Here is a 21,914-nt window from a genome sequence, read left to right as displayed (position 1 = left end):
CAATATTAAAGTAATTTACAGATTGGATATTCTGATTACTTGATTAACTGATTAATATGTTTCAGGGTAGATACGGTTAGAAATAATAATTCCATTCAATTACTGTACTTAATTTTCTAATTTGTCTGCATTAGTTTCATGACCTATATATGTACACACTTTTACAATAGAATACTGATCATTAAAACATACACCCCCCACACACACACCGACACTCACACATGCAGAACACCTGAAAAACAGAAACATTCTTAGATTCACTGTCTAATGGAATAATGTGCCACTTTTCAAGGTGGATTTCTTTAAATCTTAACTATATAAATTTTGCTTATCTAAATCTTAACTATTTGTCCCATATTCTGCTTTGCCCCTACCACTACCCTCAAAATAACTAAATGACCAGGCAGAAGAAGAACAAAATGTATATCATTGCAAGCCACTTGGATACAAGAAAAAGACTGGATATGAAGTCTAGATGGCAAGATAAATCAGAAGTCACTCAACTGTGTATTGTCAGGACTCTTCAAACTAATTAAGGGTATCAGAAGTTAGACTCCGATTGTCTTTCTGAGAATATCAAGAGCTTCACCTTGAGAAATTCTGTATATTGAACAAAGCATTTAAAGGCAACAACCAAAGTGTAAGGCACAACTGCCTAGTATTGTGTTATTAAAATAATGATGGATTAATCACTTTTCTTTTTAATGGCTCAGTTTTTAGAACAGACATGGAGAGGAGGGAAAGAACACTAACAAATTTTACATAGATAGAAAAGCAACAACTATCTCCCATTACTAAATTGCACATTAGAAAGGCCAAGTCTGGGATGCAAAGACCACTGCAATGTTGTTTCAGCTTCCTTTTAACCCTGGATTCTAGTTTTCCAAGGACTTTCTAAAATATGGAACACTATTTTCTAATAATAACAGATATATGACAATGGGAAGAAAGGCTAGGTAGTGAGTAAGACTTACTGACTAGCTAAATAATTTGCACACAAGTTCTCAGCATTTGGGAATCAATTAGTACCTCAATATAGTGAGTGTTAAATACACAACATGAACCCTTAGAATTATTTGGAAATAGGTGAATCCAAGAACGTTTAGTTTTGATTTTATTCCATCCCAAACTCTCACTCAAGTTATCTCTATTAATTAGCCCTGCAACTGCATTATATGAATTTTCACTCACGATTAAATTGGTTTGTTCACTAGACCTTAAACCTCCCGTCATTCAGGGTCTCAGCTTCCGCTCCCCACACAAGAACGCAGGATACAGTGAGGCCAAAAAGGAACACCCATGGAGCCAGAGATAGGGGAATTCATGCCACTATATTCTTGATGGTGGCTGGTTGAGACACAAAAGTAAACATCTGCCAGTACCCCAATGAGGGGACCCCAGTCTCGCTGGCCGCCAGGCGAGACACAGGAAGTAGGACCAACAGGATCAGCAGGCCACAATCCGCTTGCTAAACGCACTTGCTAGCCGCAATCCACCGTCCACTTCTCTGCCAACCAGCCAACCCCCTAGCGTACCCACTGAAGTTATATTAGTGGCTAATGGCTAACCGATAACAGCTGATGGCCACCCAGCCACAGCAGATGGCCATCTGATTACAGTTTATGGCCATCTAATAACCGAGTCAGCACCTTTCCACATGACGCCGGGGGCCTGAAAACTGCTCTCTGAGACTCTGTCCCCACACTTCCACTGCTTTCCACTGACTTTGCAGTCTTGTACATACCACACCATGTTTTCTTCCCTCAAGAATAAATCCTACTCATCCTTTAAATCAAAATTCTCATGCCAGTATTTCTACCAACCTCATCTATGAGTAACCTTCCAACCTACCAAAGCAATTATTCTTGTAGAAACCTTTGACCTCATTTATTCTTTTCAAGAAATATTTTTATATTTATCACACAAGACTTTGGGAGCCTAGAATATGTCAGAGACTATACCTTACATTTCTTAGTATCCCTCCCTACTCTCAACATGATGTCTTACGCTGAACATTTACTCAATAAATAATTATATGCAGTAACTTTGATAAGAAATGATAAACCATTTGGTCTTTTAACACACTATCTACCACAAAAGATTTATTTGTTTGTTTTGTTTTGTTTTGTAATTAAGCAACTGCCTGCACTGTAGAAAATTCATCCATTTGGTGTTTCGACTCCTGTCACACCAAGAATATGTGAAAATGAAATTATGATTCAGATAATATGCATTATGTTATATTGAATTCATCTACGTCTGTAAGATAAAAGCATTGAAAACTACTAAGGTGAATTTCAGAGTTTATGAAATGCTAAGAAAACAAGAAAATATATTGTTCTTTGTGATATGGGAGCCCCCTCATTATAGAAATTTTAAGTCTTCTTTTCCCTAGTTTCTTAGCTCCTTAGCCTCTGGCTTTGATTACTCTTCTAATTAGTTTCTGAATCCTAGACTAAAGATTGCTCCTAGCCTGAATCACAGAATGTCTCTCATCCCTGCTTCAAATGACTACTTAAAAGACTGTGACTACCCAATGTCCCCCAAGCCATTCTGGAGCCCCCAGGCCAGTATGCTTGTTGATTGTAATCACTGAATCCTAATGTTCTTTCCAACCCATTCTGGGCCCAGCTCCTGGACAACTGACACCACCTAAATGACTGGTTGAATGGACACAGACTCTATAGAGGTAATGGATTTATTAATTAAAATCTATTTTTTCTCATTTAGGGGCCTTGGGGATACAGAGGATACCCCAACAAGATTGCCAGTGGCAACCAAAGAAGCCAAAAGGGTTTTCTAGGAGGTTCTCAAGAACCCTTCCTCTCACCTAAGATCAGATGAAGTGAGAGTTCCATGAATCCCCCAATAGGTAGGGACAGCTCTATGCCCCTGTCCAGCAGGAAGCAGATACAGAAGAAAAGACCTCCTGTCCCTCAACTTCCCATAGAAATTTTATGGGAATCATGTCTCTGAAGGGGAAAACAAAGCAGGCAGTTAGAGACAGGCATCTGCATTCCTGCATAACCCACAGAATGCAACCACCCAAAAGACCTCCCCTCTCCACCCCAAACTTCCCCTTTTCAATGTAATTATCTATCCCTATGAGGAACAAATGGATACAAAATACCCAACTAGATTAAACAGGCCACTCATACCTGTGCAGTAAAGCCCACAACAACCTTCATTTCACCTGGGCCTCATTATACTATCATTATAATATCATACATATGCCCAGAAGTTGATTAATATCATTATAGCAGACTGAATTCTGGGAATGAACATGTGCAGTCTAAAAAGATGAGGTAATAGCCTATTGTTAATCACAGGTGTCAATCAAGGGGTCCCATGCCTGGAAAGGAACAGCCCATTCTATAGAAAAAAAGATTAAAATCTCCAAGTCCTCACCAGTCAGCCCTTTTTCTGAGCCTGGGGCCTTTTTGAGCCTCTTCTTCTGCTCAGCCTGCTCCAAACTCTTTGGATTGTACTATCCCTTTTAGTAATGGCCCTTGAGCCACTGCTTTCTGCTCGGGCCAGCTTCTATTTCATTGAAGTGTACCTTTTCTTCTAATAAACTGCTTTTTCACTACTTTACCTTGGTATCTCGTTTAATTCTTTGCTTGAGATGCCAAGAACCTGGGCACCGTGCCGAGAGCCCATTCTCCGATAACATTTGGATTCATTCGAGTTCTTATTTCATCCCCAACATTTAGAATATAGATATTGGGCAAATAGTATTGACAGGGAGAAACATTATGCATCAAGGATAAGAGGCATAGACAATCAAAGCTGAGATAAACAATAGATATTCTCATGTTCCTATAGAAACTCCATCTTAGAGCCCACTCATTGAAACTGTCAGAATAAACTTGTATTATAAAGTTACTGATATAAACTTGAGAATAAGCAGGGATTCACTGTGTAAATAACAAAATTACATACTAATAACAACAAGGTAAGTTGACTTGCTTCCAGAAGTGCTTAAATGGCATACAATACTCAGACTTTCAATGATGAATTATGATCCTCTATGCTGAAATACAGCTGGAGTTTGTGTTCACTATTGCTTCACTATATATTAATGCTCTGAATGATATAGTTGGGGATAAAGAAGGGGGAAAATCTCCCCTTTTATTGTCTTTACCATTAAATAACTTATTTAAGGTTTTTGTGATCGGGCTGTTCAAACTTCTGTCAAAAATCATTCTTCATAATTCTTACATCCTGTTTCATAAAATACAAAGCAGAATTTTGTTAACCAACACCTGTAATGTACTTCATTTCAAAATAATAAAATGTTCTCTACATGCATGGTACTTATTTATTTTTTATTCATGCATGTCAACTATTGTAGGGCTGCAAAAGTGCACTGACTTTCTGATTTAAAATGTTTGCATGTCATAATCTCAAAACGTCTATATTCCATATATGAAGAAATTCTTTTTGATGGGCGTGGGGAGGGATGATGCTGAGATTAGCATTATAATTTACTTTGTATTCACTGAACTCAGAAAGCACTCTGGGAGTTGTAAAGGTTCATTTCTCCACAGGCTAAGAGACCTATTTCTAAGAGCACTCAAGTTAAATTTATTCTCCAAAACTACAATATGACAGGTAGGATCCATTTTTGATGAGATTTGTGACAGAAATCAGGAAATAGATATAATGCAGGTTGGCATCTTTGGTACTCTTAAAAAGCTAAAAGTTCTGTCATAATGAAATAATAAATGATAGTTTAATTGTTTATTAAAGGACTTCCACTTCTGATTAAAATGCATTAACAAAGACTGGATTTACCCTCCTGTCTGGATCGAGTTAAAAAAAAAAAAAGACAAAACAACAGTTTTCGTATATGGGACATCAGGTAGATCAAGTCAGTGGTCTCTAGAAGAGAAACAAAGAAAGCCCATTGATCTCTCCAGTTTAATGCCTGGAGAAAGTTTTCCAGCTGCACAGAAAAGAAAGGAAACCCAGAAGGAGAATGGTGGTCTCTGTTAATTGAGGATACAGAGTTGGAAGTCTTAGACAACCAAAGTAACTGGAGTTTGTGAGGAAGAGTACCAGTGTGGGGACAGAGTCCCCGAGAGCAGTTTCCAGGCTCTCAGCCTCACGTGGAAAGCTGCTGACTCGGGTAGTAGATGGCCATCAGCTGTGGCTGACTGACCATCAGCTGTAACCAGTTAGCCAATTAGCCACTGATATAACTGCTGCGGCTGCATTGGTTAGTCAGTCGGTTGGTTGGCAGGCAGAGAAGCAGATGGCAGGTTGCACGTTGTGTGGATCCAGCCTCCAGTGAGAATATAGTGGTATGACTCCCCTATCTATGGCTCCATGAGTGTTCCTTTTTGGCCTAGCCACATCCTGCATTCTTATGTGGGGAGCGGGACTAGAGGCCCCGCAAGCCACCCCTCACAACAACCAGAGAGGAGAGAAACGCACAGAAGGAGAGTTCTGGAGATCTATAAAGGGTCTCTCTTGAGTCTTCATCTGAGTATTTATCAGTGTATATGTCTGAGGAAATTTCCTAAGGCTGGGGAAAAAACCACCCACTATTAGCAAGGAAAACAAAACAGAACAAAACAAAACTTTGCTCTTCACCCAGGGCCAGTAATAAGTGGGTTTCCAAAACACAGATTAAAAAAACAACACACACAATTTATGGGAATTTAGGTAGAATTCTCAGAAGGTATTGCCTTAATAGTAGGGCAAATTAGCCCTATGCTATGAAATGGTAGCAGTGCTTTAGTACCATGTATTAGCTTAAAAGCAAGCTTAGAAAGGATCACAATTTTTCCAAGTAACATAACTGCATTCTAGAACACAACTTAAGAATTTTTTAAGAAACACAAAAATCTCCAGCATCACATAAGTTAAAAAATACAACGTCTAAGAGGTACACATGCAAAAAAGTAGATAATATGTATTATGTAATATTGAATGCATCTACATCTGCAAAAAAGAAGAAAAATACAATCCATAATGAGGAAAAAAAATTAATAAATGGAAATAGACCCAAATGACACAGATGAAAGATTCTGTAGACAAGGCTATTAAAAGAGATATTATAACTATATTCCTTATGTTCAAGAAAGTAGAAGAAAGTGAAGTCATGTTAACTAGAAAGTGGAATATGTAGAAAAGACCCAAACCAAACTTGTAGAGATAAAAACTACCATGTGCAATATGAAAAACACACTGGATGGGATTAACGTCAGATTAGCCACTGCAGGGGGGAGAAAGTGGCTTTAAAAATATAGTAATAGAAACAATCAAAAATGAAACACATAAAGTAAAACAGACTGAAAAAGAAAAAGAAAAAAGAACCAGTGAGCTGTAGTACAACTAAAAGCATTAAAACATATGTGTAAATGGAGTCTACAATTGAGAGAAGTAAGAGTAGAAGAAATAAAAACTACTTGAAAAAATAATGGCCAAAAATATCCCAAGTTTGATGAAACCTATGAACCCACTGATCCAAGACTGTCAAACAACCTCATGCAGAAGAAACATTTAGAATACTACACTGAAACATCATAATAAAATTGTGTAAAACGAATGGCAAAGAAAAAAAAAAATCTTCAAAGCAACCAGAGGCAAAAATATTATATATGGAGGTAAAAGGATAAGAAAGATTACAGTAGTCTTTTTGGAAACAAGGTAATATAGGCGATAGTAAAGTACAATAATATAATTAAAAATACTGAAAGAAAAAATTTGTTGACTCAGAATTCCATCTCCAACGCAAATGTATTTTAAAAAACAAAGGCAAAATAAAAACTTTTTCAAATGTACAAAAATTAAAAAAATAATCACCAGCATAACTAAATTACAAGAAAGACCTTTAAGAATAAAGAAAAATTATACTACTTCAAAATCTAGATTAGCACAAAGGAATGAAGAACACCAAAAATAGTAACTACATAGTTAGATATAAAATACATCTTTAAAAAATGTTTTAACCTTCAAAGGATATTAGATTGTTTAAAGAAAAATAATAACAATGTATTGCAAACTTTCTGTAAGGTCATTAGTGATAAGTCAAAGATACATACTATAAGTTATAAAGCAATCACTAAAGAAGCAAGACAATTATAGCTAATGAGATCATAGAGGATACAAGATAAATGATTAAAATTATCAATCCCCCAAAAATGTAGAAAGAGAAGAAAAAAGGGCACAAAGAACATATTGGAAAATAGATGCAACAAATAAAATACAAAGAGCAGCGTGGTAGATATAAACCCAATCATATCAATGTTCATATTAAATGTAAATGGCCTAAATACCTCAATTAAAAGTTAAAAACTGTCAGATTGGATGATAGTGCTAGACCCACTTATATACTACCTATAAGAAATCCACTTTAAATACAAAGGCACAAACAATTTGAAAATAAAATAATGGGAAAATATATATCATGCTAACATACAAACAAATAATATGCTGGGAGTGTTATTAATATTAGACACTATGTAGATTATGAGCAAAGAATATTACCACTGATAAAGAGTAACAGTTTATAAATGATAAAGTACTTAATTCATCTACAGGATGTAAAAATCCTAATTATACACCTTATAAGAGAGCTTCAAATTACACGGGGGTTGGGGGTGGTGGGCAAAACTGGTAGAACTAAAAAGGAAAAACATTCATCTACAAGTATAATTGCTTAATAAAGCAAGATGCTCAGACATCTGTTTTTCTCTCTTTTCGCTTTAAGTCAGCCCTAAACCTATCTCACAGGGTAACCATTCTCAGACCTCCATGATTAAACTCAGAGTCATACCTAAAGCTACACGTAAGTTGTGTTAGATCAGAAATTTTGGGACTGTGTCCTGTCTCACTACCGTGTTTCCCTGAAAATAAGACCTAGCCAGACAATCAGCTCTAATACTTCTTTTGGAGCAAAAATTAATATAAGACCCAGTATTATATTATATTATATTATATTATATTATATTATTTCATATTATGTGTTATGTTATGTTATGTTATGTTGTATTATATTATATAGACCTGATGTTATATTATAGTAAAATAAGACTGGGTCTTATATTAATTTTTGCTTCAAAAGACACATTAGAGCTGATTGTCCGGCTAGGTCTTATTTATGGGTAAACACAGTAGGTTATATTATTCTGTTGTTGAATTGAAGAAATTTAATTTTCCAGAACTCCTACAGAAAGTGGAATTTCCCTGCAGTAGTGTGTTCTACCAGCAAATCCTGATCAGGCTCACATTTGATCCCAGTTTCTTCTCTCCACATCAAAAAGCCAGGTCAGGTCATTGTTGCTTATGACAATATTTATCTGAGTGTATTAATGTAACATTTAACTTTTTCATTAAAGAATTAGCTTTGACATTTCTTGTTTATTTAAGTTCTCTTGTTGTCTTCCCTCGTTTGTAAAATTGAGATGATGCCTGACACTAACTAAATGGAGATGATGAAGGAATAGATTGGTATTTGTAAAGTGTTTGGAAGAAATGCACTGAGAAGCTGTCTGTAAACCTTAAGTGACATGGACAATTAAGGAGAGAACTAGATTACTCCGACCGAAACAATACATTTTATACAAAAATTCAGAACATGGAGGAATAGTTTTTGATCCAATGCTTGAATTTAATGTTAGTAGAATGAATAACCCACATAATCCTTTATCTTATTAATTTGATTTTACAAATGACAACTCAAATTAGAAAATACAAGATGAAATATAGAAGGGTTATAAAAACAGAAGATAGATATATAATATCCCATTTTTATTCTTCTGTTTTTATAACCCTTCTATATTTCATCTTGTATTTTCTAATATATATATATATATATATATATATATATATATATATATATATATATATATATATATATTTACTCCAACGAGGTCTTTTCTCCTTCAGTTCAATAATAGTATTCATCTTTTGTAAAAGATTCTTCCAAATAGCTTCAGAAAATTCACCAGATGTAAGATAATGCATCTGCTTTGGACTTCAGGAAGTAGAAAATGAGAAAAGAGTTACAAATAGAAAGGTATGTATTATTAATGAATCACCCCGAGGCTATCTTTAAAGAGTGCTAGAAAATACCTATAGGTTTAAAAGACACTAACTCAAAAAAAAAAAAAAAAATCATAAAAGACAAAAAACCATTCTTCCTGATATACACTGAGCAATGATATCATAGCATGACCTTTTCTCTTCTCTCTCACCCCTCCCTGGGCAAACAGTGCTCATGTAGAACCTAACTTTCCCACTCAGGATTTTCTCAGCATTCTATCATAGTTGAAAACAGTTCACTTTTTTTTGTCTTTCCTACTGAATTAAATATCATTGTGTTGTTTATATTTTTGATTCAAATTAATTAATCTCAGGAAATGAACACGTTTTATACAATTTCATGCATCTGATGAGTTATCTGAGTTTAAAAACCCAGAACCCTCCACTGCTTTTAAAACTGTATTTTTATATAGTCCACTTTTAGGTAAAGAAGACAAACCAGAACACTATAAATTTCAAGATTTATAAAAACACAATTCAAAGTCTATGGAACTACACCATATATATAGAGAGAGTGTAATATATATATATATATATAGTATATTTGCTAAACTGCTGATGCACAGATGATAATAAGAACAATGCCTTATTTACATGTGCATAATGTTTTTACAAAATACAAATGGCTTTACTTTTATTATCTCTGTTAAATCTCATAAAAAGCTTGTAAGGTAGCATACTATCCTGCTTTACAGATGAAGAAACTGAGGCTCATAGAGTCCCACAGCACGGGAATGAAAAGGCTACTGTGCAACACATGACCACTAATTCATTGTTAGATACCGAATTCAAACCCTCATTTGATACCATTGGATTATGAAGAAATTTAATCACAAATGGAACTTTTAAAAATCTTTCTAAATTGTTTTTTCCTAAACAGTCCAAATTAAAATATTTCCAATTAAAGTCATAAAAAAGGATTTTGAATCCTATAGACACAAGTAATACATTTACCTAAAAATACTGTATATTTTTAATTTAAGGGAAAACTGTAATATTTTTGTAATGATAATGCAAATTTTGATATTTATATGTCTTACAAAGACCAACTTCTCTTCCTCTATTACTTCTTTCAATATTTGTTAACTCTCTGACACCATAAAATATAGAATAAAAGATACTCTTTCCCCCCATTTTCACTGAAATACTATAAGGCCAGAATTTAAATAACTTTCCCAAGATTAAACATTATAGTAGAGAAAGAAATATGGATCTGAACCCAGATTTGAAATCCTATCCAAATCTATCTTTATTTACTTTTTAGTATGCTTAGACTATATTTTTAAGATAGAAGTCTATTGAAACCGTCTCCTCTACTAAACATCACTGAAAGGATGATAGGAATGAAAGCAAAAAGTAATCAAATATTGTTAAAAATAACTAAAAATATCTTTCCATATGGGAGTTAAAACACTTTAAAAGAAGTGATAATCATTAACTCCAAAAGTTTTAAATTTACATTCTTTCAGAGGGTAACACCAAATTCTAAGTACATTAGTTCACGGTACATTTCTGCTAATCCACATCAGTGCTGGTGAAATATTTTAATGAATTCTCCTTACGATATGTGATAATTTTACATGGGCTGATTAGACTTGGAAGAACCTAAATTCTTGTAGAATATGTGCCATGTTAGTTTAATCTCAGTTGGAAAAGCAATGGCTATATTTGGACATTTACACATAATAACTTTTGTTCTCTAACCCTCATGAGTTTGTAAAGGTACATGATGTTATTTTTTATCATTTTCATTGCATAAGGACTAGAATATTTAAAAAAAATGTTTAGTTAAATAGATAACACAAATTTAAATTTTTAAATGACTAAACTCTGGTCAGAAGACCAAAGTTTAGCCAGAAGTCTGTTCCAAAATGTTGTTTTTTTCAATTAAACTATATAATCCACAGTCATGTGTCTTTCCACTAATTTGTTTTGTTAACACAAATAAGTGTGCAGTAGTACCAGGCATAATTTAGGCGGCAAATACTCTGCCTAGGAAACTGATCTTATTTTTATCAAGAATTTTTACCATAGAAGCCGTGCAAAAATATTTAACAAGGGACTGTGTATTTTCAGTTCTTCCATAATGGTGTGTGCTCCCTTTAGCTCACTCATCCCATTGATAACAACCATAAACTGTAAATATAGAAAACAAACAAACAAACCCCCAAAACAAAAACCACACACACACAAAATCCCTAAAACACCTGATATCTGCACACTTACATGAAATCTGAGGGATATACAAAATAGGCAAATTGCTAAATTAAGTAAGAACTTGGAGAAGGCAGAAAAAAGAAAACAGGCAAAATAAAAAACAGTAGGGACAAACAGAAAACAAAAATAAAACAGTGACCTAAATTCAACTATTTACATAATTACATTAAATTTTAATGGTCTAGGAACTCCAATTAAAAGACAGAAATTTTCAAAGTGTATAAAATAGCAAGATTCAACTACATTGTACCACCTAAATGAGACAGAGAAACTGCAAATATAAAGACATTGGTTGAAAGACAGCAATGGAAAAAGACACATGTAAATTTTAAGTATAAGAACTCTAGAGTGGCTTCTAGAACAGATAAAATTGTCTTTAAGACCAAAAATATTATCAGAGATAAATAGAGATATATATAATAATAAATGGGGTGATTTACCAAGAAGACATTATAATTATAAATGTACACTGGCTGAATAACAAACTCCCAAAAATAAATGAAGCAAAAGTATTGATAGAATTAAAGGGAGACATAGATGATTCCATGTTTTTAAAAAAGTTTTGAGTTTGACACTCAATCTTAGCAATTCAGACTACTGACCAAAAATATTAGAGAAGACACAAGTGATCTGAAGAACACTATCAAAGACCTTGATCTAATTGACACTTATACAACTCTATATCTAATGCAGAATACACATTATTTTAAAGTTCACATAGTATATTCAAAAAAATTAACAAAATGATGATCCATAAAACAAGTCTCTGTAAGTTTAAACATACTGAAATCAAATAGCATATTTTTAATCATGATGAAACAAAATTAAAAATCAATAAGAAGAAATTTAGGAAAATCCAAAATTAAAAAAAAAAAAAATTAATCAAGACACTTAATAAGTCATGGGGCAAAAATAAATCAAGGAAATTTAGAAAATATTTTGAACTACATGATAATTAGTATAACAACACATCAAAATTTATGAGAAACAAGGAATGTAACACTTAGAGGAACACCAATAGTTTAAATATCTACATTATGAAGTTTGACCTTAAGAAATCAGGAATAGAAGAGAAAAGTATGATTAAAATAAGTACAAGAAAGGAAATAGTCAAGATAAGAACAGATATAAAAGAAACAAAACAGAGACAGATAATAGAGACTATTAGTAATGTTAAAGAATATTTCTTTGACAAAATCAACAAATTGGTAAACACCTATCTAGACTCCTCACAAAAAAAGAGAAAACATAAATCAGCAACATCAGAAATGAATATGCAGTTATCACTACAAATAATAAGAGAATATTATGAATGAAAATTCTATGTCAATAAATATGACAAAATGAAGTAGACAAATGTCATGAAAAATTGAACTTGCCAAAACCAATTCATGAAAAAATACAAAATATAAAATATCTATAGGTGTTAAAGAAATTGAATTCATTATCAAAAGCCTTCCTAAAAAAGGAAATCTCAGATCCAGATGATTTCATTAGTGAATTCTATCAAATATTCTAGTAATAAAATAATATCAATTTTACACAAAGTTTTTCAGTCACAGAAGAAGAGCAAACTGTTCAACTAATTTTATGAGACCAGTATAACTTTAAAATAAAAACTGGCAAAAGTCACTACTATGAGAGAAAATTATAGATAAATATACCTCATGAATATTGGCAGAAAAATCCATACTAAATATTAACAAATCAAATTTAACAATATAAGGCAATGGTTATACATCATGACTATATAGGATTTGTATGAGAAATTCAAGATAGGATATCCTTCAAAAATCACTCAATATAATTCACCATATTACCAAAAGGAGGAAAACCATATGATTATTTCAAGAGAGAGAAATTTCACAAAAATTCAACAAATACTCGTGATAAAAATTCCCAGAGAGCTGGGAGAATTACAAAACTTCCTTGATCTAACAGACATCTATGAAGAACCTAGAGCGAACATCCTATTTCATGCCTCCACTAAGATCAGGAACGAGATAAAGAAGCCTTTTCCACCATTTCTAGTCAACATCTTATTAGAGCTCTTAACCAAGAGAAGGCAAGAGAAAGAAAAATAAAAGGCAGGAGATCAGAAACCGAGGGTAAAACTGTTCCTATTTACATATGACATGCTTGTTTAAATGGAAACTCAGAGCATCTACAAAACTGCTACAGCACAAATAGGTGAATTGAACAGATCTTAGGATACAAGGTTAATGATTCAAAAACATTTAAACTTTGCAAAAAAACCACCAACTGTTTTATTTATTCCATTGAACATTAAAGTAAGCAAATCAGTTTCATAAGTACCTTTTTGAAAAAGTATTTAAAATATAATTTTAAACTTTAGATCTAAACACAATGTTGTCTAGACATTCTATATACACACATATATAATATATACATACATATATGATAGATGATATGTATATATATACCAAATATATACATATATATTTGGTATATAAAGAATATATATATATATATATATATATATATATATATATATATATATATATGTAAAGAAATGTCAAACATTTTGGCTAAATACCAGTTTATTTGCATAACCGTAAAGATACTTGAACAATGGAAAACACTAATTATTTTATTTCACATTGTATGATAAGACTATGTTAAAATAGTATCATCTGGTGAAACTTTCATACAAACCAGGGGTTCAAAAAAATGTATACACATCTCTTGTATTCATCTTTTGTTATCAGTATATATTATTACTATTTTAATGCAGCTTTTTCCTTTCTTAAACTATGTATACATATTTTTGGCACCCTCTGTATGTACGTGTCTGTATGTGGGTGTTTGTGTGTAATTACTCTTTCCGGATAAATTTTAAAATGTAAACTCATGATTATCAATGAGATAGGTTCATATCCCACTTGACCTTTAACAGTTTTCCTAACACTAAGAGAAAATTCTAGATTTCTTGTGAAGCATTTGGAAAAATTTGCTAGTGTTAATCTCCCAAATGCCTCAACTTTGCTAGACTTGGAGACACCTGGAGAGTTTCCTTGTAATAAAGAGCATCATTATCAAAGGGACATTGTGAAACACTGCAGTTTCCCTTCATGAGTTCATTCTGAGTTTGCACCACGTTTGCATTGCGGGGGAGCCAGTGCACGGCCACGGGAATCTCTGCCTCTGCTGTGTGGCATCACGATGAACTGTCACAGACGATGTATGCCGAATAATGAATAAAGAGAGTCCCCTGACATAGGTTTGACAGCCATAAAATATGAGTTTTGTGATTGCCTTAACATTCCAACTCAGGGACTGACTGAAAGAATATTATTTCTAAATGCCAAGCTAACTAAAATTGTGAAGATTTTCAGTAGGTGCTTCTCTTATTAGTGTTTGAAGCAATTATAGAGAGAATGGGTCAGTGCAATTTTCCTCCTGCACTTAAAAAAACCCTTTCTTGCTACTGCAAGAAAAGCTATTCAAATTCAAATCAGGCTTCTGATCACAAATGTTCTGTTTGTGAGAGACATTACAAAATAAGTAGCACCTCGCTCCACCCCGCCCCCCCCCCCCCCCCCCGCCTCTCCCCTCAATCAGGCAGCATTTGAGGAGGTCAGTGTAATTCAAGGCAAATAAAATCATGTTAAATCAACAGGTATAATCCACTTGCTTTTTGCTTTATGAGAATTTCATTCTTGGCACCCTGCATATAACGTATATTTCCTTTATTTCCCGCTGTTAATCATATAGTCTCTTAATTCACTATGGAAGATCAGATATAAAATGAATATAAACACTTTTAAACATGTTAGACCTCTCTGAAAAAGCAGATTCTCAATGGATTCCAAATATCACAATTTAAGTATTAAATTCAGTGAACTGAGGTTGAGTACAATAAGAGAACTTGGAATGGAGAAGAATCAGGAATATATGTAGACAGGAGTTTGATAACTCTGAGGTTACTGGCTTGATTGAAAATTCATCTTTCATTGTGTTGTTTTACAGTCATAATGACATAGCCACAAAGCTTTATCTATAAATGTGAAGGAAAAAGAAAGTAATGTGACTAGATAATTCAAGGGCAAAGAAAACTTGACAGAATATCTTCCTAGTGAGAAAAAGATGAAAAATGCGTTGACTTTCATTTTTGTATCCTTCTGACACATAAGCAAGGGTACACACCAGGGCACTCACTGTTGAGAATGTCTCTAGATAAAATGCCCCAATTCAAAATCCAGAGAGGAAAAATGTGTGTGTGTGTGTGTGTGTGTGTGTGTGTGTGTGTAGATTGATACAAGATAGAAAAAGAGAATTATTTTAAGAATTAATATATGCTCCAAATTGGAATAAAATTCCAAAGAACAATTTTCAAAGAAATAAAATTATTTAAATAAATCATTTATTTCCCTTAAAAGAAAAAAAAAGAAAAAACTCACAGGTACTCACCTAACCTCTCAATGGAATAATACCGCTGTTTACTATCCACACGTACTGTCTCGGCATAAGGGCTCCCAACGCCGTAACCAATGATGTAACCTCGCACCACAATGTTTGGGTTCAAGGGAGGAGTCCAACTCATGATGATGCAGTTGGTCTGGGGCCTCACATGAAGAGAGCTTGGCTGGTCAGGGACTTGAGACTCTAGAATTCAAAAAGAGGCATCATCAGCCTGTCTCATAATAGAACACAGAGCATGGTAAAGTTCTCATTTACATAAAACCTAATATCATATTTCATAGATCCTCAAATGGTGCATCACTTCTGGCCCCAATTCCTTCTTGTTTCCACATGTGATATGTTTTTCATGTTTTATTTAAGTGTCACAGAATTTCTTCAGCACAGAGAGTACTGAATTCCTTCTGTAGGCACTGTAGCATCGTGCATCTTTATTTTAATAATTTTTTTCTTTGGGCATATTTTTGTCCTATAAATTTCTTCTTAGGTGAAATGAAAGGGGTGAAACCAAAAAGCACAAAAATCACACTGACCAGCTGAAAACTGGTTCTGCTCCCTTAAAGCAGACTGGTGATTAATGCAATCTTAGAGTTATTTTACAGAGACAGCACTGCACATGTGCCATCCCTGCCCGTATGATGACCCTAGAACCAAGAATCTTCAGTCTACAGAGCTCAAGTAATGGAAGTGTGGCCACCAGAGACCCAGACCAAATATGGACAAATATGGAACTGACCAATCAAACCCTGCCAGATTGGGATTCCTTTTGCTTTCTCTTGCATCTTGACCCTATACCACAGTTGGCCAAGTTCCAAAACCCTCCAATGAAAACTTGCCCCGCCAGCATTACCTCATACCACCCTGTTCTCTCTAAGCCTTAAAACCTGTCTGTACACCAGATTGGGGAGACAGATTTGAGCAGTGCCTCTTATCTCCTGCGAGTCAACTCAGTATTTAATAAGTAAGCTCTTTCTTTTCTCAAAAGCTGGTGTCATAATTTTGGCTTTTATGTGCCAAAAAGGGCAGCGGATCCTTGCTCAGTAACAAAATTAAGGCAGATGTAAGAATAAGAAAAAGGAAAAGGAAATGTCAAAAACTGTCTCGTCCAAGGATTACTTATTTTGATTTCTCTAGAAACAAAAATAAACTTAGCAGTCCTTCCTTAAGACATTGTCAGGAGACACAGTTTAGGGCCATGATTTGCACAGCATGGTTAGGATGGTACTTGACCTATGGTTTATCGAATCTGTGAAACGTGCATTCAATAGGAAAGAAAAAGGAGACACCAGCCGGGTTTAAAACCTCATAGACTTCGAGATGTGCAAATTTAGTTGAATATCAGGCTCTGTCATTTACTAGCTGTGTGTCCTCATGACATGATTTATCTTCTCTGAGTTTACCTTCTAATTAAATTGGCATTCCAAATATTGATTGACTCAAAGCTTGAGCTCTGGCAGCAAGAAAGAGAAGCGTTCACATTTGTACTGTCTCCTTGCTAGCTGTGAGAGACCGGAAGACCTTATTTATCCTCTCTAAGCCTCAGTATGTTCACATGCAGAATGAGGATAAGGAAAGCCATGGTCTCATGCAGTGGTGAGCAGATTGAATGGGCTAATGCATAACAGCACTCTCATTATTAGTAACTGTTAGGGAGAGAATGCACATGCTCCCCTGACATAAATTTTCTTTTAAGGAGATGGTGTGTTGAACCTAAATACATTGGTATTCTGATTTTTACATCATCATTCTTCCCTATGATCCCATCCTAAAAGAATTATGCATTTTCTGGACACTTGTCATCATTCAGCTAATAAATATTGATAGAGCCCCTACTATGTTTGGGGTATGGGACAAGTACCCATGATGATCAGGGTATAGGAGACAGTGAAGATGGCAGACATAAAACCTGCACTCTTGGGAGTTCATAATTTAATGGGAAAGACAGATGAGTAAAAAGGCAGTTATACTATACTATTATAAATATTTTGATAGGTTTAATACGGGCATATGTAATCTATTCTTTGAAAATCATGTAAGTATTCTGGTCATAACTTTAAGAAAGGATGTACCCATCTAAACTTTAATAGGCCATTAAGTGCTTAGCACAGCTCCTGGCAATTAATAGTTAGTAAAAAAATATTAGCGATTTGAGCCATATTTAAATTATTTGTGCTCATTATTTTTTTCCTAACTCAAAATCTCTCATGGTGACATATGACAAATTATGCAGGAGAATTTGATGATTAATGCTACTACTACAATATATATTTTTTCCTTGATGTAATAGCAAAAGGAGATGCATTCTCCACTACCAACTTCATCCATCTTTAACACACACACTTCTAGCTTAAGTGATATGGAATCGTGTCTTTTGTTGAAGTTTGTATAATAGGTACCGTATTAACAGCTTTTCAAAAGATGCTACTTTTTAAAGATGCTACATCAACAGCATTTTCTAAAGATGCTTTTCTTTCTGAAGATGTCCATTTGTGAACAAAAAGAGGCAAGCTATTATGTCTGTCCTGAAGAAGCTTGTGATATAATATGCAAAGGCATCACAAAAAAATTATCTCAAAATGTGGATATAAACCTTAACAGCAGAAACACTATGTTTTTTGAAGGATTTCCCACTATAAAACTTAAGTAAAAGTAATAAAAGAGATGAAAAAGATGGATTAATACTTTCAACCCTATTGACACGGAGGCTCTCCAGGATTCTTCAAATGCAATGCGCTCTACAATAAATTCTGTTTAACACATTTGGAGCTTTTGCATAATTATTGGAACAATAAGATAATCTTACATTTAGAAAATGAATGCAATAGTATTCAGATTTTCTGCAATTATAACTTTTTAAAAACAATATGAAAGCCTAAAAAATTTAATGACAATATTCAACATCTTTTAGAATAAAAAATATTTAAAATGTTTTCAGAATAATAACTTTCTCCATCAGTAGCTACTCTACGACTTAGCTAGGTTAGTCCCCACAGAATTGCACCTATTCAAGCTTTGAGCGTACCATGTTGATGGGTCACACACTAGCTCTTGAAGAAAAAGGGCAAGATGCATCTTTATACTTTATAGCATAAAGGCAATTTCAGTACTACACTCAAACCTCAAAACATGTTTAACACTACAAAAAATAAGGGGATTGGTATATAAGAATATATGCTGCCTCCCCACTTACATATTTAATGGCCTCTTACCACTGAATTGAGATCATAGGTCTGCAAGGAAAGGTGCCTCTCAAGGCAGTATTATGAGGTGTGACAAAAAAATACAGTAACTGCTGCTGCCAAGTGCCATCCAACGGAAAGGTGATGTTGTGTTTTTTAACCGAGTTTGTATCCAGGAATACTATGATGAACTCTGAATATTACAAGGGCTTATTGGAGTGTTTAAGAAACGATATGCATAGAAAACGGCCTGAAAAATGAGCAAATGGTTTCATCCTCCATCATGACAGCACTCCACGTCACACATTGCTTCTTGTATGGCAATTTCTGTCAGATAAAAATATTATGGTGTGTCCGCATCCACCTGATTCACCGGATCTGGCACCGTGTTACTTCTGGCTCTTCCGCAAAGTCAAAATGACCATGAAAGGTAAATGTTTTGAAACGATTCAGGACATCTAGGCAGCCATGACAGTACGACTAAAGACACTCACAAAAGAGGACTTCCAGAACTGCTTCAGAAAGTGGCAAGAACGATGAGATAAGTGTGTTGGAAGCAAAGGGGAGTATTTTGAGGGGGATTAATGGCAAGGTGTCTTTTACTGTAATTAATTTTTTTATTTAAACATTCACTGTATTTTGTGATCACACTTTCCTATACCTGTGTTCATAGCAACATTATTCACAATAGCCAAGAGGTAGAAGCAACCTAAGTGCCCATCAACAGAAGAATGGATAAATAAACTATGGTATTATTTATACACACAATGGAATATTTTTCAGCTTTAAGAAGGAAGGCATGCTGACACATGCTGCAACGTGAGTGAGCTTTAAGGACATTATGCTAAGTGAAAAAAGCCAGTCAGAAAAGGACAACAATTGTATGATTCTACTTACATGAGGTACTTAGTGCAGTCAGATTCATAGAGACAGAAGGTAGAATGGTTATTGCTGGGGCTGGGGGACAGGGTGTTCTGGAGTTATTGTTTAATGGGCATGGAGTTTCAGTTTTGTAAGATGAAGAGTTCTGGGGAAGGGCAGTAATGATGGTTGCACAAAAGCGTGGATTCACTTAATGCCACTGAACTGTAAACTTAAAAATGATTAAGATGGTAAATTTTATGTTATGTGTTTTTAAACCATTTAAAAAATTAGGAGATCCTGAAAATGCTTTTGTATTTGTCTCTGTGACCATTGTGGAGAGGAAGTAGACATATTTGGAACATTTGGGAGGTATAGTCAACAAAGCACTAGATTGAACGTGATTGGTGTGGGAAAAAGGAGACTCAATGATAACTCACATATCTTTGGCTTAGGCAACTAGTGGATGATGTACTGATATGAGGTAAAACAAGTGAGTTCTTGGAGCATGTGAAATTTCAGATGCCCCCTGGTCACACCTGTGGAGATATCAGGGCAACAAGTGGGTATAAAATGTGGGGATTTAGTGAAAGGCCATAGGCAGATACACATATGTAGAAACCACCAACATATAGAGGGTATTTAAAATAAATGTGTATGCATATAGATATAGTGTATGTGTGTAAACCAAAAAATTACAAATAAGATCATGTTGTTGCTCCGTTCAACCTCCCACACCCACCACACATCTTCCCATACCGTATTATAAGGCCTAATCTTTAAGATGGCCTAAAAGGTCAGGTCTGATCTTCCTCACCCCCCCAACCCCCACCCCCTTAGCTCTCTGTCCTCATCTACTGCCACTTTCCCCTTTACTCACTGCAGCTCAGTCACTGGAGTGTTAGGTACATGGCTGAATGAGTTTTTCACAAACCCATATACCACTATACCCAGAACTGAGTGAATTCTGCTGCATGTAAATTTAAAAAGACATATATTAAAAAGTTAATACTAAGAAGATGGTAGGAGTAGAACTGAAAAAAAAAAATACAAGGTAGAGTTAAATGGTGATCAGAAGTGGTTTTTTTTTTACTACAATAAATAAATAACTAAGTAAGCAAACAAAAAACAAATAAATAACATTCAAAGTTGATAGAGGTGAGCAGCTTAAGGAAGTTACGGTCCATTGGTTTGAACAGGCTTTGGCAATACAAATGAACACGTTAGTATGTACCAGACCTGTCTGGAAAGACAGAGTTTGGGTGTATCAATTGCCTTATGTAATTCTCTGTAAAGAAATATAGGCTGGAACAAAACTCTAACAAAATGACCCACAAAATGCAGCATACTAAATAGAGAACATAAATATGAGTACTTGTCAAAAGAGCCAATGCCTGACACCACTCCGCAGTGCCAGCCACACCAGACGGGAAATGGCAGCAATCATTTGCATTAACAAAGAAGAGCTAGCGGAGACAAGTCTTGCTCACCACGAAGAGAAAACAACTTTAATAACCCTATTTACCTTGCTTCATTTCTATGTTATTCCATTTTTTTCTGAAAATTCTTATCTTGTGGAGATAGTTATGGAAAATACTGGTGATTTTACATTTAATGACAGTTAAACATAATGACAATTGTATTGAACCTTATAGGAAATAGAAACTTTGTTTTCACACTTTGAGTCCTTTGTGCCAGGAACTGGTCGAGCCACCACTTCAGTCAGAGTAATGAGCAGTTCCATCACCCTCAAAATTTTCTCCTGTTGCCCTCTGTGCAGTCATTCCTTCCAACCCGAGTATTAATTCAAATAATGGATTTTAAAATTTCATTCCTCTACAAACACGTTTTTCTAACTAAGCTTATTTATTTTCAACATTAAATTATTTAAAAACCATCCAGGTTTTTGTTCTTGTTCCTAACGACAATAATGGCTAAAATTTATGAAGATATATTATGTATAAGCATCATTCTCAGCATTTCAATAAATGTTTTTATCATTTAATATTTTGCAACCAGTCTATGCTCTTAGTGCTTCTATAGGTTTCATATTATTTATATCAATTACCTACTTTTCAAAGTTAGGATTTATAATTTTAACTGTATTTCATCTTCTTGTTTACTTTTAATATGTTTTCCTTCCATCTTGTTTTATGTGAACCT

At 34.4% G+C, this 21,914-nt stretch overlaps 1 protein-coding gene across 3 annotated transcripts in view; it reads right to left on the bottom strand.

Moving 5' to 3' along the window:
- DCC (DCC netrin 1 receptor) overlaps positions 1-21,914 on the bottom strand; it is a 1,044,138-nt gene that overhangs the window by 147,905 nt on the left and 874,319 nt on the right. For all 3 annotated transcript variants that reach the window (XM_019721869.3, XM_074339961.2, XM_074339962.2), the window contains exon 15: positions 15,703-15,897. In XM_019721869.3, coding sequence (XP_019577428.3) covers positions 15,703-15,897 — 195 coding nt within the window. The remainder of the gene's footprint in view (positions 1-15,702; positions 15,898-21,914) is intronic.

Source organism: Rhinolophus sinicus, chromosome 4 (assembly GCF_057876585.1).
Source record: "Rhinolophus sinicus isolate RSI-liver-muscle chromosome 4, RSI-T2T, whole genome shotgun sequence".
In the NCBI taxonomy this organism is placed as follows: Eukaryota; Metazoa; Chordata; class Mammalia; order Chiroptera; family Rhinolophidae; genus Rhinolophus; species Rhinolophus sinicus.
This window is presented reverse-complemented; position numbering and strand designations above follow the sequence as displayed.